At 40.1% G+C, this 16,810-nt stretch overlaps 1 protein-coding gene across 5 annotated transcripts in view; it reads left to right on the top strand.

Annotated features, from left to right (window-relative positions):
* LOC145518654 (uncharacterized) overlaps positions 1-16,810 on the top strand; it is a 112,075-nt gene that overhangs the window by 67,747 nt on the left and 27,518 nt on the right. For 3 of the 5 annotated variants that reach the window (XR_014063086.1, XR_014063087.1, XM_081523461.1), the window contains exon 3: positions 68-3,329. The exons of the other annotated variants lie outside the window; for them this stretch is intronic. Coding sequence is in view for 1 of the 3 variants with exons in the window: in XM_081523461.1 (XP_081379587.1) it covers positions 68-95 (28 nt within the window). In the remaining 2 variants the exon portion in view is untranslated. Of the gene's footprint in view, positions 1-67; positions 3,330-16,810 lie in introns of those variants that run through there. 5 annotated transcript variants of the gene reach the window in all.

The following is a 16,810-nucleotide window of genomic DNA, read 5'->3' as shown; positions in this document are numbered from 1 at the left end:
TTTAAGTCAATTAAATAGAGCTCATTTACAAGTTAACTTTTACATAAAGATGTCTTTTTCATTATAGGGAACTGGAATGCAAAAATAGGAAGTGAAGAGATACCTGGAATAACAGGTAAATTTGGCCTTAAGTACAAAATGAAGCAGGGCAAAGGCTAACAGAATTTTGCCAAGAGAATGCACTGGTCATAGCAAACACCTTCTTCCAACAACACAAGAGACGATTCTACACACGGATATCACCAGATGGTCAATACCGAAATCAGGTTGATAATATTCTTTGCAGCCAAAGATGGAGAAGCTCTATAAAGTCAGCAAAAACAAGACCAGGAGCTGACTGTGGCTCAGATCATGGACTCCTTATTGCCGAATTCAGACTTAAACTGAAGAAAGTAGGGAAAACCATTAGACTATCCAGATATGACTTAAATCAAATCCCTTACGATTATACAGTGGAAGTGAGAAATAGATTCAAGGGATTATATCTGATAGACAGAGTGCCTGAAGAACTATGCATGGAGGTTCATGACATTGTACAGAAGGCAGGGATCAAGACCATCCCCAAGAAAAAGAAATACAAAAAGGCAAAATCGTTGTCTGAGGAGGCCTTACAAATAGCAGAGAAAAGCAGAGAAGCTAAAGGCAAAGGAGAAAAGGAAAGATATACCCATTTGAATGCAGAGTTCCAAAGAAGAGCAAGGAGAGATAAGAAAGCCTTCCTCAGTGATCAATGCAAAGAAATAGAAGGAAATAATAGAATGGGAAGGACTAGAGATCTCTTCAAGAAAATGAGAGATACCAAGGGAACATTTCAGGCAAATACGGGCACAATAAAGGACAGAAATGATATGGACCTAACAGAAGCAGAAGATATTAAGAAGAGGTGGCAAGAATACACAGAAGAACTGTACAAAAAAGATCTTCATGACCCAGATAACCACGATAGTGTGATCACCCACCTAGAGCCAGACATCCTCGAATGCAAAGTCAGGTGGGTCTTAGGAAGCATCACTACAAACAAAGCTAGTGGAGGTGATGGAATTCCAGTTGAGCTATTTCAAATCCTAAAATATGGTGCTGTGAAAGTGCTGCACTCAATATTTGGAAAACACTCAGCAAATTTGGAAAAGTCAGCAGTGGCCACAGGACTGGAAAAGGTCAGTTTTCTTTCCAATTCCAAAGAAAGGCAATGCCAAAGACTGCTTGAACTACTGCACCATTCTGCTCATCTCACACGCTAACAAAGTAATGCTCAAAATTCTCCAAGTCAGGCTTCAACAGTGCATGAACCATGAACTTCCAGATGTTCAAGCTGGTTTTAGAAAAGACAGAAGAACCAAAGATCAAATTGCCAACATCTGCTGGATCATTGAAAAAGCAAGAGAGTTCCTGAAAAACATCTACTTCTGCTTCATTGACTACCCTAAAGCCTTTGACAGTGCAAATCACAGCAAACTGTGGAAAATTCTTCAAGATATGGGAATACCAGACCACCTGACCTGACTCCTGAGAAATCTGTACGCAGGTCAAGAAGCAACAGTGAGAGCTGGACACGTAACAATAGATTGGTTCCAAATTGGAAAAGGAGTATATCAAGGCTGTATACTGTCACCTGCTTATTTAGCTTATATGCAGAATACATCATGTGAAATGCCAGGCTGGATGAAGCAGAAACTGGAATCAAGATTGCTGGGAGAAATATCAATAACCTCAGATATGCAGATGACACCACCGTTATGGCTGAAAGCAAAGAGGAACTAAAGAGCGTCTTGATTAAAGTAAAAAAGGAGAGTGAAAAAGTTGGCTTAAAGCTCAACATTCAGAAAACTAAGAACATGGCATCTAGTCCCATCACTTCATGGCAAATAGATGGGGAAACAATGAAAACAGTGAGAGACTTTATTTTTTGGGCTCCAAAATCATTGCAGATGAAGACTGCAGCCATGAAATTAAAAGTCTTGCTCTTTGGAAGAAAAGCTATGACCAGCCTAGACAGCATATTAAAAAGCAGGGACATTACTTTGCCAACAAAGGTCAGTCTAGTCAAAGCTATAGTTTTTCCAGTAGTCATGTATGGATGTGAGAGTTGGGCCATAAAGAAAGCCGAGGGCCGAAGAATTGATGCTTTTGAATGGTGGTGTTGGAGAAGACTCTTGAGAGTCCCTTGGACTGCAAGGAGATCCAACCAGTCCATCCTAAAGGAAATCAGTCCTGAATATTCATTGGAAGGACAGATGCTGAAGCTGAAACTCCAATATTTTGGCCACCTTATGTGAAGAAATGACTGATTGGAAAAGACCCTGATTTCGGAAAAGATTGAAAGATTGAAGGCAGGAGGAGAAAGGGACAACAGAGGATGAGGTGGTTGGATGGCCTCACTGACTCGATGGACGTGAGTTTGAGCAAGCTCCAGGAGTTGGTAATCGACAGGGAAGCCTGGCATGCTACAGTCCATGGAGTCGCAAAGAGTCAGACATGACTGAGGGACTGAACTGAACTGAAAGACAGAACCAGGGATCTCACAGTCTTTCTGCTTGAGTTTTAAGAGGGCTTCTTTCCCCACCTTTTTCTTCAGTCTCAAGAACTAAAGACTGGTTTAGATGAAGTGTTCCAGAGGACCTGGACACAGTGGGAGAAAGAATTCTCAATTTTAATGGGGACAAAGCTGAAGATCTCTCAGTTCTGTAAAAATACCCTGGGGGGTAGGGATTATAAGATGGAAGAGAGCTCTGATCACCCCTAACAAGGTTAGTCCAAAGGGGAAAATCCTAACTATCATTCTTTCACAGGCAAAACCAGACGCAACAGGGAAGGACACCCTGGTGTTGTCACAGATGAGCCCTTTTTTTGAAAACAGTTCAATGTAAACACAGACACACATGCATACAAACAGCAAACACGGTCCCACAAACAACATATGTACAACTCTTTTCTCTGTGTTCCTAATTTTCCTTTCCTTGCAGAAACAACCAGTTCTAGACAAAATGGCTTTCCTTCATCTTTGTATCATCAGCCTGTTACCTAGCTGCTCACTTTATTACAAACTGCATGAATGCCTGAACATATGGAACTTCTCCTGTCTTTCTATTCCTGTGACAGAACAGCTCTAGCTGGAGAATAGTATAATAATTTAGGCTACCATTCAAAGGCCATCTTTCCTCATTTTTAGCAATGTATGTTGGGCAAACAGAATTACAATAGAATTTCTATTTTTTTCATAGTCACAGATTTAGAACTATTGGTTGACCACTCTGCCCAGATTTTCCCTAGGGTTGGGGGGTGAGAGCTATCAGTTGGAGGGAGGAGGAGAAGGAAATGTAAAAGAAAAAGAAGAAGGAGAAGGAGGTGGAGGAGAATAACGAGGAGGGGAAGGAGAATAAGGAGGGGGAGGCGAAGAAAAATAAAGAAAAAGGAGAAAGAGGTGAATAAGAAAAAGAAGGAGAACAAGAAGAAAAAAGAGAAAAAAAGAAGCAGCAGGAGAAGATGAATGAAGAGAAGAGAAAGGAGGAAAAAGTCCTTCCCATGTTTGATCACTCAAACACACTGAAAACAAACAGGACCCTTGTCAGCAGATGGAAGCCTTAGGCCAGAAAAAGCCAACAGCGGAAAGCTCAGAGTGGCCACCTCCACTTCCCACTTAGCCCACAACCTTAGTCCAAGCTACACCTTACATTCTGGATTTCCAAAGCAGAAAAATCCCCAGACAGGAACTGGACGTTCCCCGGGCAGAACCGAAAGTTCCTTAGTGGGACAAAATCAAAGGAGCCTGGGAATGCACTCCCAGGGACTTATCCAGATTCCGGCAGAGGTGCGGCGACATCAGATGCTATCTTTTCTCCTTCCCCAAATCATTGAAAATAATTCCTCAGAGTAGGAAGTCCAGGATGGTCCAGGCAGGAGGAGGAGACAACTATCCATGAGGCAGAAAGGGCCTCGCAGCTGCTGGACCATCCCTCTTCTGCTGTCTAATCCCACCTCAGTGTTCCAGCTGCTGAGATGGTGAACAAGGGTTTGACCTGGGATTTGTCCTTTCCAGGCAAGGGTCCCAGGTAACCTGGCTTCTAGGAATGCCTGCCCCAGGACCGCCTCCAAGTCTGTCCCTTTGTGGTCACCAGAATTGTTACTGAAAGTTTGTTGAGAGTCTTGGAATCAGAGTTTGGGATGAAGCAGAAAAGCAGAGTTTTATTACTTTGCCAGACAAAGAGGGCCACAGCAGGCTCTTGCCTTGACAGCTGTGTGTCCCAACCTGGGAGGATTTGATGAGGAGTTTTATAGCAAAAGTTCAAAGGTGAGGTTGCTGACGAGATTAGGGTATGATTAGGGTTCGAACTCCCTTAATCTCGTCTCGGGTGATTGGTCTCCTCATCTTGATGAGATTCTCTGGTCCCTTTCTTTTTTTTTTTTTTTTCATTTTTAATAAATTTATTTATTTTAGTTGGGCGCTAATTACTTTACAATATGGTAGTGGTTTTTGCCATACATTGACATGAATCAGCCATGGGTTTACATGTGTTCCCCATCCTGAACCCTCCTCCCACCTCCCTCCCCATCCCATCCCTCTGGGTCATCCCATTGCCCCAGCCCTGAGCATTTGTCTCATGCATCGAACCTGGAATGGTGTTCTGTTTCACATATGACAATATACATGTTTCAATGCTATTCTCTCAGAACGTCCCACCCTCACCTTCTCCCTCAGAGCCCATAAGACTGTTCTATGCATCTGTGTCTCTTATTCTGTCTCGCATATAGGGTTATCGTTACCATCTTTCAAATTCCATATATATGCATTAGTATACTGTATTGGTGTTTTTCTTTCTGGCTTACTTCACTCTGTATAATGGGCTCCAGTTTCATCCATCTCAATAGAACTGATTCAAATGTATTCTTTTTAATGGCTGATTAATATTCCATTGTGTATATGTACCACAGCTTCCTTATCCATTCGTCTGCTGATGGACATCTAGGTTGCTTCCATGTCCTGGCTATTGTAAACAGTGCTGCGATGAACATTGGGGTACATGCGTCTCTTTCAATTCTGGTTTCCTCGGTGTGTATGCCCAGCAGTGGGATTGCTGGGTCGTATGGCAGTTCTATTCCCAGTTTTTTAAGGAATCTCCACACTGTTCTCCATAGTGGCTGTACTAGTTTGCATTCCCACCAACAGTGTAAGAGGGTTCCCTTTTCTCCACACCCTCTCCAGCATTTATTGCTTGTCTCTGGTCCCTTTCATCTTGCCTCCTGTGGTTTCTGGCGGCTGTCTCTTGATTAGTACCTGTTCTAATCTGCCTTTTGGAACTAAGGGAAAGTTACTGAGGCTGAAGCCTTGCCTGCAAGAAACAAGGGCCTCTAGGCCTGGGAGCCCCACAGGGGCTCACTCAGTTTCAATTCCAAAGAGGAAACAGATAAATAAAACAAAGCAGAATTCAGTATGTTAATAATTATTTTTAATGAGAGATAAACATGCTAATAGAACTAATAGACTAATAAAATCGAATAAACTTTTCTTGGTGGCTCAGACAGTAAAGAATCTGCCTGCAATGCAGGAAACCTGAGTTTGATCCCTGGGTCGGGAAGATCCCCTGGAGAAGGAAATGGCAACCCACTCCAGTATTCTTGCCTGGAGAATCCCATGGGCAGAGGAGCCTGGCAGGCTACAGTCCATGGGGTTGCAAGAGTCAGACACGACTGAGTGACTTTCACACACAATAAAACTTTCAAGAATTCATTGTCCTAAAAGCACACTGTTTCAAGTAAAGAAAAAAAGGTCAAAATAAAAGGTATTGAGTTGTAGCCTAATTAGTAAACTTGAAGGGAAAGAAAACTCCTGTAGGAATCCAGGTAGAAAAAGCATGAGGGTAGATGTGAAGCTTACTACGCTCTATTAATAGTATTTTATCTTAAAATAGAGCAGCTAAATGTCTACACATTTCTGTAGAGATGAAAAAAAGACATAAAAATTGTGTTCTCTACCAACTTGACTTTCAAGTGAAGAGAAAGGCATTCTTAAACAAGCAAGTAATTGAAGAATGTAATGCTCATAAATCCTCTTGAAACAATTACTTTATGATGGAATCTAGCAGTCAAATAAAGAAAATTAAATAAGAGAATCAGGGATGGGGAAGCAACAGTAAAAAAGATCGGAGGTAACCAGCGAATCTATTTAAATACATAAGAAAGTTAAGGAAAAAATAAACTACAGGGGTTTTGGTTACAGAAGAGGATGTAATTGATATAAGCCTTGACAATATAAAATGATAATAACCAGAAAATCTGCAGGGAGACAGGGAAGCGTGGAGTTAGAAGTACAAGAGAGGGGACTAATTTGTTCATCTTTTATAATTGGAAGTCAAAAGACACTGTACAGAGTTGATAAGTCAATAAACAGATGTTGAAGCATTATAATTTAAAAAATTATTTTAAAAATTTTCTATGGCCTCACAACTTGTAGGATCTTAGTTTCCTGATGAGAGGTTGAACCCGCACCCTCAGGAGTGAAGGCATAGAATCATAACCACTGGACCACCAGGGAGTCCCTCTGTGAGTCATACAGTTTAAAGTTATAAAGAACTTGAAGAAGAGACTGACAACACATCTTTTAGATTATCAGAATGGAAAAAAAAAATTAGCTCTAAGAAAATACTACACTATTAAGACTACAAGAAAAAGATAGCAACTAATCAAAGTACAAAAACAGAACCAGTAGCAAAGCAGAAAATATTAGTAAAAAATAAACTTATGTTTCTTATGAAAATGAGTGTAAATGGAGTAAATTCAAAAAGTAAAACAAAATGTCTCAGATTATATGAGGGGCAGATTTAAATAAAATAATTTCAAAAGGTCAAATACAAATCGATAGACAAAGCCATCTCTGGCAGATGAATATATGCATGTAAGTAACAGACAACAACAGTGGCAAACAAACCTCCAGACTAAAAGCAACAGTGATGAAAGTCAGGGGTCGTAACCATTAATATTTGAAAACAATGAGTTCAAAACAAAAAGCATTACATGAATCCAAAATAAACAATTTGTATTAGTAATGGTGTACACCACCATTACACTAGAAATAAAACTTTTTAATCTTTTTGTACCAACTAACACAGCATCCAAATATTTAAGGCTAAAATTGCAGTAAATAAGTAAGAAATTGGCAGCTATTCGAATGCAACTGCTCTTATGCAGCGACAGGTAACATAAATAAAAGTAAAATTACATTGAGTTTTTACAGTATAAACAATGAGTATTCACATACACACTTATACAAACACATATCTATTCAAGTTCATGTGGTATTTTTTAAAAATTAATCATATATCTTCAGTTAGATCTACTCAGTGCAAAAAATCAGCAATTTCTAGAAGTTTCTATACCAGAATTTTGGCAAATTTACCTGAAACCAGAGTTTCATAAACTTGAGTTTGAAGACCTCTGGATTAGAAGGTAGACCTCTATTATTACACTGGCAGCGTGATAGGTTTCCTTTTGATATCAAGGAATATATATATATATATATCCTTTATCCATTGTTATTTCAGAGAAAACATGGTTCTGATGACAGTTGTCTGGGCAGTTATTAGTTACAACCAATTCCACCATTTTCTAGCAAAGGAACTAAAGAAAACCTAGAATCATAAATCGTCTCTCAAAGATGATTTCGGTAATAATGTTTTAGGTTGCAGTGATTTTGAGCTCATCAGGGACCAGCTGCTGTGCTCATCAAGGTTCTTTGATCTTTCCCCTGTAACACACTCATAACTCAAAAGAGTCGCTTTAATAGATGAGGATGTATTCCTGTTTGTAACAGAACTGGGAACTGAACCCATATCTTCTGAATCCCTGTCCTTCATTTCTTTAAGCACATATTGCTTTGCCTCAGCACACACAAGTACTGAGGATAAAAAAGGAGTCTTCCTTTGACTTAACGATGTTACAAGAGATATTGGACTTAACTGGTTTTCTGACCAGGGCTCCTGTGGTTTCAGCAACTTTCCAAAATCTTCATTCTCAGCCTGAATGTCTTTGGTGTAAAGTGTGTTCTAGGGGTTTATTCTGTATAGTATATCTTGCTCACACCTGATTGTTGTTACAGAGGAGAGCTGCAAATACAACATTTCCCTGACAAAAATCTTTGCTCAGCCTTCTGCTCATACTAAACTAATCTGTCCCAGCTCTGTGCTAACATCTCCTGGACACTAATCTAGTAGCTCTGGTCCCATGACCATGGCACTGCATTATATACATATATATTTCTTCTAACACACCATGCATGTGGTTGTATGTATTATGAAGACTGTTTTTGTTTTCCTTTCTGGCCAGACCTCTGTCTACATACTCCTATCAGTTGAGTGCCTGGCCAGGTGTTTAGTAGCTTCTTGGTGTTTCCCTTTACAGACATATTTCATTTATAACAAAAAATGAAAAAGTTCTTATTTAAGATTATTCAGAAAGGTCATATGGTTTAAAAATAAAATATTGATTTGTTTACTGTCTTTCTAGATATCTACTCTGAGCTTTTTGGCTCCTGTTGAGGGATGACTCTCTCATAAGCCACTGGGAAGCTCTCATGATAACTAAGGAGATGGGCTAGATATAGTAGCTGTTTCTAGAAGAAATACATGCTAATTTTTTTTGTTTGTTTTAAATTTTATATTGGAGTACAGTTGGTTTACAATGTTGTATTACTTTCAGGTGTACAGGAGAATGATTCAGTTCTCCATATGTTTATCTGTTCTTTTTCAAATTCTTTTCCCAGTTAGGTTATTACAGAGTTTAGAATAGAATTCCCTGTACTATAGAGTAGGTCTTTGTCAGTTATCTATTTTAAGTATAGCAGTGTTCACATGTCAATCCTAACTCCCTAACTATCCATGCCCCCTCATTCTTCCCCTATGGTAACTGTAAGTTCATTCTCTAAGTCTGTGAGTCTGTTTCCATTTTGTAAGTAAGTTAGTTTAAACAGTTTTTTTTTTTTTACATTCCATATATAAGGAATATCATGTGATGTTTGTCTTTATCTGAGTTATTTTGCTTAGTATGATAATCCTTGGGTCCATCCATGCTGCTGCAAATGGTATTATTTCATTCTTTTTAACAGCTGAGTAATATTCCATTGTATATATTTACCACATTTTGTTTATCCATTCCTCCGTCAGTGGATATTTAGAATGCTTCCAAGTCTTAGCTATTGAAAACAATGCTGCAAAGAACACTGGGATGCATATATCATTTCGAACCATGTTTTTGAAGAAATGCAATATTGACATGGGCAATATCTTTATTTTTACCATCAACACTGTCTGTTAGCTATTACACTTGGGCCCTCCTGGACAAGTATGGGAAACTTAATATCTATAAAGCTGGAAGTCTGGCTGTTTTAAAACCTGATGAAGAAAACTTCCCAGAATGGTGATTTTGTTAGTACAATGTACTGTCAGCATGCTATTTCTCATATTTCCTATTGGTGTCCATTTATACATTTATAAAAACAAAAAATTTAAAACTGGACTTAATAATCTTTGTGTCTTAGGGGAAATACATGGACTTTTTTTTTTTGCCAAACCTTGCAGCATGTGGGGTCTTAGTTCCCTGACCCTACGCCTCCTGCACTGGAAGGTGAAATCTATGCTGAGATAATAATTTATTTCTGGTCCATGAGGCAGGCTTGCAAAAGTTCAAGAGAGTTGTTGATTAGTATCTGAGCTACATAATAGAACTGGCAGGAAATGACTAAATAGTACATTTTCATTCATTCAGTTATTCCATAAACATTTGTTAAAGTACTTCTGCTCCAATATACTCTGTAAAACTCTGTAGGATGGGTAGGCAAAATAAAGCAGCCATCTCCTCAGCTAGATTACCAGCTCACTGAGGCCAGCATAGGTGTGCATTTCTGTTATTTTAATACAAAACAAGAAATATTAAGTATAATGAGATATGACTGTGAAGGACTTGGAGAGACCATGTGTGGCTAAGATAGTTTCTGGCTGGGGAATCTAAGAGAAGACAATTATTGCGATGAAAAAGGAGAAATAGCTAGGATCTTGATATGCAGAATTAGGCAACAATATACTTCCCTGGTGGCTCAGATGGTAAAGAATCTGCCTGCAGTGCTGGAGTCCCAGGTTCTATCCGTGGGTCAGGAAGATCCCTTGGAGAAGGAAATGGCAACCCACTCCAGTATTCTTGCTTGGAGAACCCCATGGACAGAGGAGCCTGGTGGGCTACAGTCCACGGAGTCGTAAAGAGTCAAACATGATCAAGTGACTAACATACACGCACACAAACAATTTTAAACAGAGGCAGCACTGTGATCAAAGTTCTATCGACTTTTAATTGAACTATTTTTCTTAGGGTCTTGCCAGAGAACCAGGTCCATTTCCAGTTAGACACCAAATTTCTGACCAATAATAACTCTGATCTCTGTGTTTGGGGCGTGTATGGCTCTACAATTGCAAACCCCTGGCTAGATGACAGTAGCCACCTCTTCAAGGCTCTTAAAGCCTGTGGATCACTGAGCATGTGGTCAAGAGACTCAGGGCATTGCAACCCATCTGTCCTTCAGAGCCCCCGGCTAGAACATTCTCCTCCTGGCCATCTGCTCCTGCCTGCTGTCCATCACCTTGGAAAAGACCTTCCTTTGTTGAGACATGTGTAACATAGGTATTGCTATGTGTTGGGTTCTGATTTTTTTTTAAAAGCATGGTAGGATATTCTACTACACGATATTATAATAAAGAAATTGGAGTTTTGCGGCAATGTCACTAATTTCTGTAATGTTGGCAAAGTCAGTTTACACATCTGCATTTCAGTTACTCTATTTGGAAGATGGGAACATTCCCATTGGATTTGTCTCTGCCATTCATAGCAGTTGAGACATAAATGAGGTGCGAGGTACCTCTTTGACCTTAGCTTTTTACATGAAAACAGATGTGTCTCATCCTTTGGACAGGGTTTAATTCTATTCATTGAGCTATGGAATTGTTTCTGCAGATTAAAAAAAAATATGATTTTCTATCAGTTTTCTTTATAAAAGCAGAATATATTCAGGGAGGGAGAAATTCAAGGCACAAAATCATAAGTAATGGTCAATGCATTTTCAACATCTCACATACCTGAGGTCATCTTTTTAAACAATCCACTAGCACCAATGTTAAAGATTTTTTTTTTAATGTGGACCATTTTTAAAGCTTTTATTGAATTTGTTACAAAACTGTTTCTGTTTTATGTTTTGGGTTTTTGGCCACGAGGCCTGTGGGATCTTACCTCTCCAACCAGGGATTAAACCGGCCCCTCTCTGCATTGGAAGGTGGAGTGTTAACCACTGGGTGGCCAGGGAAGTCCAAGTACCAATGTTTAAAATAAGCCACCCAGTAAAATAATGCCCCTGAAACTAAGTTCCCCTGGAATTAATCCCACATGAGAATAAGATAGATGATACTGTTTACATGCCATTTAAAATATTGTATTTCCTCTCTAGTAAGTTTGTAGGGTTCTCTAGCCATTCTAAGTAAGCATTTATTAAGATTTGGGGGCACTTTTCTACATGGTTGATGGGCCTGTAAACTCGAACAACTTCTTGGAGAGCAATTTGGCAATTTGGCATGCCTGAGAATTTATTTTAAGGCAGTAATCAGAGATGTGCCCAAAGATTTATGCATGATGATATTTATCACAGCCTTTTTTTTTTTTTAACAACAGCAGAGTGGAAACAACCTAAATGTGAAACAATGGGGTGGGGAGGGTTGGTAAAATAAATTACAGTACATCTATAGATAGAATACTGTGTGATCATTAAAAATAATGATCTCAAAGAACTTTTTAAGAAAATGCTCATGATGTTTTATTAAGTGAAAAAGAAGAATTGATGAGCAGACACCACTTTGTTTTAAAAAAGTAGATATATCTCTACATAGCAAAAAGGTTATGGATGTACAGAAAAATGTTCATAGTGATTATCTATGGATGAAACAAAGGACAGTTTTTTCCTTCTTTATACTTTTTCTCAATTTTTCAGTTTAGTCAGGCAGTTGCATCCGACTCTGCAACCCCATGGACTGCAGCACACCAGGCTTCCCTGTCCATCACCAACTCCTGGAGCTTGTTCAAACTCATGTCCATCGAGTCAGTGATGGACAACTTTTTTCTCAACTTTTAGGTGCAGAGTTCTGACAAAATGTGGCCCACCAGAGAAGGGCATGGCAAACCACTTCAGTATTCTTGCCTTGAGAACCCCATGAACAGTATGAAAAGGCAAAAAGATAGGACACTGAAAGATGAACTCACCAGGTCAGTAGGTGCCCAATATGCTGCTGGAGATCAGTGGAGAAATAACTCCAGAAAGAATGAAGAGATGGAGCCAAAGCAAAAACAATAGCCAGTTGTGGATGTGACTGGTTATGGAAGTAAAGTCTGATGCTATAAAGAGCAATATTGCATAGGAACCTGGAATGTTAGGTCCATTAATTAAGGCAAATTGGAAGTGGTCAAACAGGAGGTGGTAAGAGTGAACGTCGACATTTTGGGAATCAGTGAATTAAAATGGACTGAAATGGGTGGATTTAACTCAGATAACCATTTATATCTACTACTGTGGGCAAGAATCCCTTAGAAGAAATGGAATAGCCATCATAGTCAACAAAAGAGTCCGAAATGCAGTACTTGGATGCAATCTCAAAAATGACGGAATGATCTCTGTTCCTTTCCAAGGCAAACCATTCAATATCACAGTAATCCAATTCTATACCCCAACCAGTAATGCTGAAGAGGCTGAAGTTGAATGGTTCTATAAAGACCTACAAGACCTTCTAGAACTAACACTTTAAAAAGATGTCCTTTTCATCATAGGAGACTGGAATGCAAAAGTAGGTGGTCAAAAGATACCTGGAGTAACAGGCAAATTTGGAATACAGAATGAAGCAGGGCAAAGGTTAATAGAGTTTTGCCAAGAGAATGCCCTGATCATAGTAAACACCCTCTTCCAACAATACAAGGGACGACTCTATGCACAGACATCACCAGATGGTCAATATGGAAATCAGATTGATTATATTCTTTGCAGCCAAAGATGGAGAAGCTCTATACAGTCAGCAAAAACAAGACTGGGAGCTGACTGTGGCTCAGATCATGGACTCCTTATTGCCGAATTCAGACTTAAACTGAAGAAAGTAGGGAAAACCACTAGACCTAAATTTAGGTATGGCCTAAATCAAATCCCTTATGATTACACAATGGAAGTGAGAAATAGATTCAAGGGATTGCATCTGATAGTCAGTGTGCCTGAAGAAGTGTGCATGGAGGTTCATGACATTGTACAGAAGGCAGGGATCAAGATCATCCCCAAGAAAAAGAAATGCAAAAAGGAAAAATGGTTGTCTGAGGAGGCCTTACAAATAGCTGTGAAAAGAAGAGAAGCAAACGGCCAAGGAGAAAAGGAAAGATATACCCATTTGAATGCAGAGTTCCAAAGAATAGCAAGGAGAAATAAGAAAGCCTTCCTCAGTGATCAATGCAAAGAAATAGAGGAAAACAATAGAATGGGAAAGACTAGAGATCTCTTCAAGAAAATGAGAGATACCAAGGGAACATTTCATGCAAAGATGGGCACAATGAAGGACAGAAATGGTATGGACTTAACAGAAGCAGAAGATATTAAGAAGAGGTCGCTAGAATACACAGAAGAACTGTACAAGAAAGATCTTCATGACCCAGATAACCACAATGGTGTGATCACCTACCTGGAGCCAGACATCCTGGAATGTGAAGTCAAGTGGGTCTTAGGAAGCATCACTATGAACAAAGCTAGTGGAGGTAATGGAATTCCAGTTGAGCTATTTGAAACCCTAAAAGATGATGCTGTGAAAGTGCTACACTCAATATGCCAGCAAATTTGGAAAACTCAGCAGTGGCCACAGGACTGGAAAAATTCAGTTTTCATTCCAGTCCCAAAGAAAGGCAGTGCCAAAGAATGCTCAAACTACCACACAATTGCACTCATCTCACTCGCTAACAAAGTAATGCTCAAAATTCTCCAAGCCAGGCTTCAATAGTACGTGAACCATGAACTTCCAGATGGAACCATGAACTTCCAAGCTGAATTTAGAAAAGGCAGAGGAACCAGAGATCAAATTGCCAGCACCTGTTGGATCATCGAAAAAGCAAGAGAGTTCTAGGAAAACATCTACTTCTGCTTTATTGACTATGCCAAGGGCTTTGACTGTGTGGATCACAACAAACTGTGGAAAATCCTGAAAGAGATGGGAATACCAGACCACCTGACCTGCCTTCTGAGAAATCTGTATGCAGGTCAGGATGCAACAGTTAGAACTGGACATGGGACAACAGACTGGATCCAAATAGGGAAAGGAGTACGCCAAGGCTGTATATTGTCACCCTGCTTGTTTAACTTATATGCAGAGTGTATCATGAGAAATGCTGGGCTGGATGAAGCACAAGCTGGAATCAAGATTGCCGGGAGAAATACCAGTAACTTCAGATACGCAAATGACACTACCCTTATGGCAGAAAGCGAAGAAGAACTAAAGAGCCTCTTAATGAAAGTGAAAGAGGAGAGTGAGAAAGTTGGCTTAAAGCTCAACATTCAGAAAACTAAGATCATGGCATCTGGTCCCACCACTTTATGGCAAATAGATGGGGAAACAGTGGAAACAGTGATAGACTTTATCTTTTTGGGCTCCAAAATCACTGCAGATGGTGACTGCAGCCGTGAAATTAAAAGGCACTTACTCCTTGGAAGAAAAGCTATGACCAACGTAGACAACATATTAAAAAGCAGAGACATTACTTTGTCAACAAAGGTCCATCTAGTCAAAGCTATGGTTTTTCCAGTAGTCATGTATGGATGTGAGAGTTGGACTATAAAGAAACCTGAGTGCCAAAGAATTGTTTCTTTTGAACTGTGGTGTTGGAGAAGACTCTTGAGCGTCCTTTGGCCTACAAGGAGATCTAACCAGTCAATCCTAAAGGAAATCAGTCCTGAATATTCATTGGAAGGATTGGTGCTGAAGCTGAAACTCCAATACTTTGGCCACCTGATGTGAAGAACTGACTCATTGGAAAAGACCCTGATGCTGGGAAAGATTGAAGGCAGGAGGAGAAGGGGACAACAGAGGATGAGATATTTGGATGGCATCACCGACGCAATGCACATGAGTTTTAGTAAACTCTGGGAGTTGGTGATGGACAGGGAGGCCTGGCGTGCCGTAGTCCGTGGGTTCGCAGAGTCAGACATGACTGAGTGACTGAACTGACTGACTGACTGAGATTTTTTATATATTTATTATTATCTTCAGAAAAGGTTATATATTACATGTGCTAGTCTTTTTAGACTGCTATAACAAAATACCAAAGACTGGATAAGTTATAAACAGCAGAAGTTTATTTCTGTCAGTTCTGGAGGCTGGGAAATCCAAGATCATGGTTCCAGAATAGTCATGTTGTGGTGACAGCCCTCTTCCTGGTTCATAGCTGGCGCTTTCTTGTTGGGTCTTCATATAGCTAGGGAGGGGCTAGGCCACTCTTAGGGCCACAGAAGGGACCGAAGTGAAAGTAGCCACTGGTTGGAAGTTGGCTCATCTGAAGCAAAGAAAGGGGCTAAGGACCTCTCTGGAACCTCTTTTAAAAGGCACTAAATCCATTTATGAGGGCTCCACCCTCATGACCTAAGCATCTCTCCAAAGCTGACCTCCTAATCCTGTCATTTTGGGGGGTTAGGATGAAGTTGGAGGCAGCACAAATATTTGGACCATAACATTACAGGCAGGCTTCGTTTTACTGTACTTTGATTTATTGCACATATGGTACAAACATAACTTTTCTATGTCCTGGGAAACCAAAAAATTCGTGTGACTCCCTGTAGTGCTATATTCTCTCTATTGTGGTGATCTGAAATCGAACCTGCAGTATTTCTGAGGTATATGTCCATGCTCAGTCACTTCAGTCGTTTCCAACTCTTTGTGACCCTATGGACTGTAGCCCACCAGGCTCCTCTGTCCATGGGATTCTCCAGGCAAGAATACTGGAGTGGGTAACCTATCCCTTCTCCAGGGGATCTTCCCCACCCAGGGATAGAACCCGAGTCTCCTGCGTTGCAGGCAGATTCTTTACTCCTGAGCTACTGGGGAAGCCCTTTTTGAGGTTTGCTTGTATATAAATATTTTTACTTTAATTTTTATTTTATACTGGGGGGAGAAGGAAATGGCAACCCACTCCGGTATTCTTGCCTGGAGAATCTTGTGGACAGAGGCGCCTGGTGGGCTGCTGTCCATGGGGTCGCACAGAGTCGGACATGACTGAAGCGACTTAGCAGCAGCAGCAGCATAGTTGATTTACAATGCTGTGTTGGTTTCAGATGTACAGCAAAGTGGTTCAGTTATACAAGTATCAATTCTTTTTTAACTTAGATTTTATTTTTGGGGAAGATATAAACATTTTATTTTCTTGAAACTTTTTATTTTGTATTGGGGTTTAGCTAACAATGTTGTGATGGTTTCAGGTGAACTGCGAAGGGACTCAGCCATATGTATACGTGTATCCACTCTCCCCCAGACTCCCCTCCCCTCCAGGCTGCCACATAACATTGAGCAGAGTTCCCTGTGCCACACAGTAGGTCCTGTATAGCAATGTGTACATGTCCATCCCAAACTCCCTAACTATCTTTTCCCCCCCTTCTTCACCCCAGCAACTGTAAGCTCATTCTCTACGTCTGTGAGTCTCTTTCTTAACTTAAATTTTATATCTGAGTATAGCTGATTTATAATGTTGTGTTAGTTTCAGGTGTACAGTGAAGTGATTC

This window comes from Giraffa tippelskirchi, chromosome 8 (assembly GCF_054371585.1).
Source record: "Giraffa tippelskirchi isolate mGirTip1 chromosome 8, T2T-mGirTip1v1.2.pri, whole genome shotgun sequence".
In the NCBI taxonomy this organism is placed as follows: Eukaryota; Metazoa; Chordata; class Mammalia; order Artiodactyla; family Giraffidae; genus Giraffa; species Giraffa tippelskirchi.
Note: the sequence above shows the minus strand (reverse complement) of the source record. Positions and strands in the feature narration are given on the sequence as shown.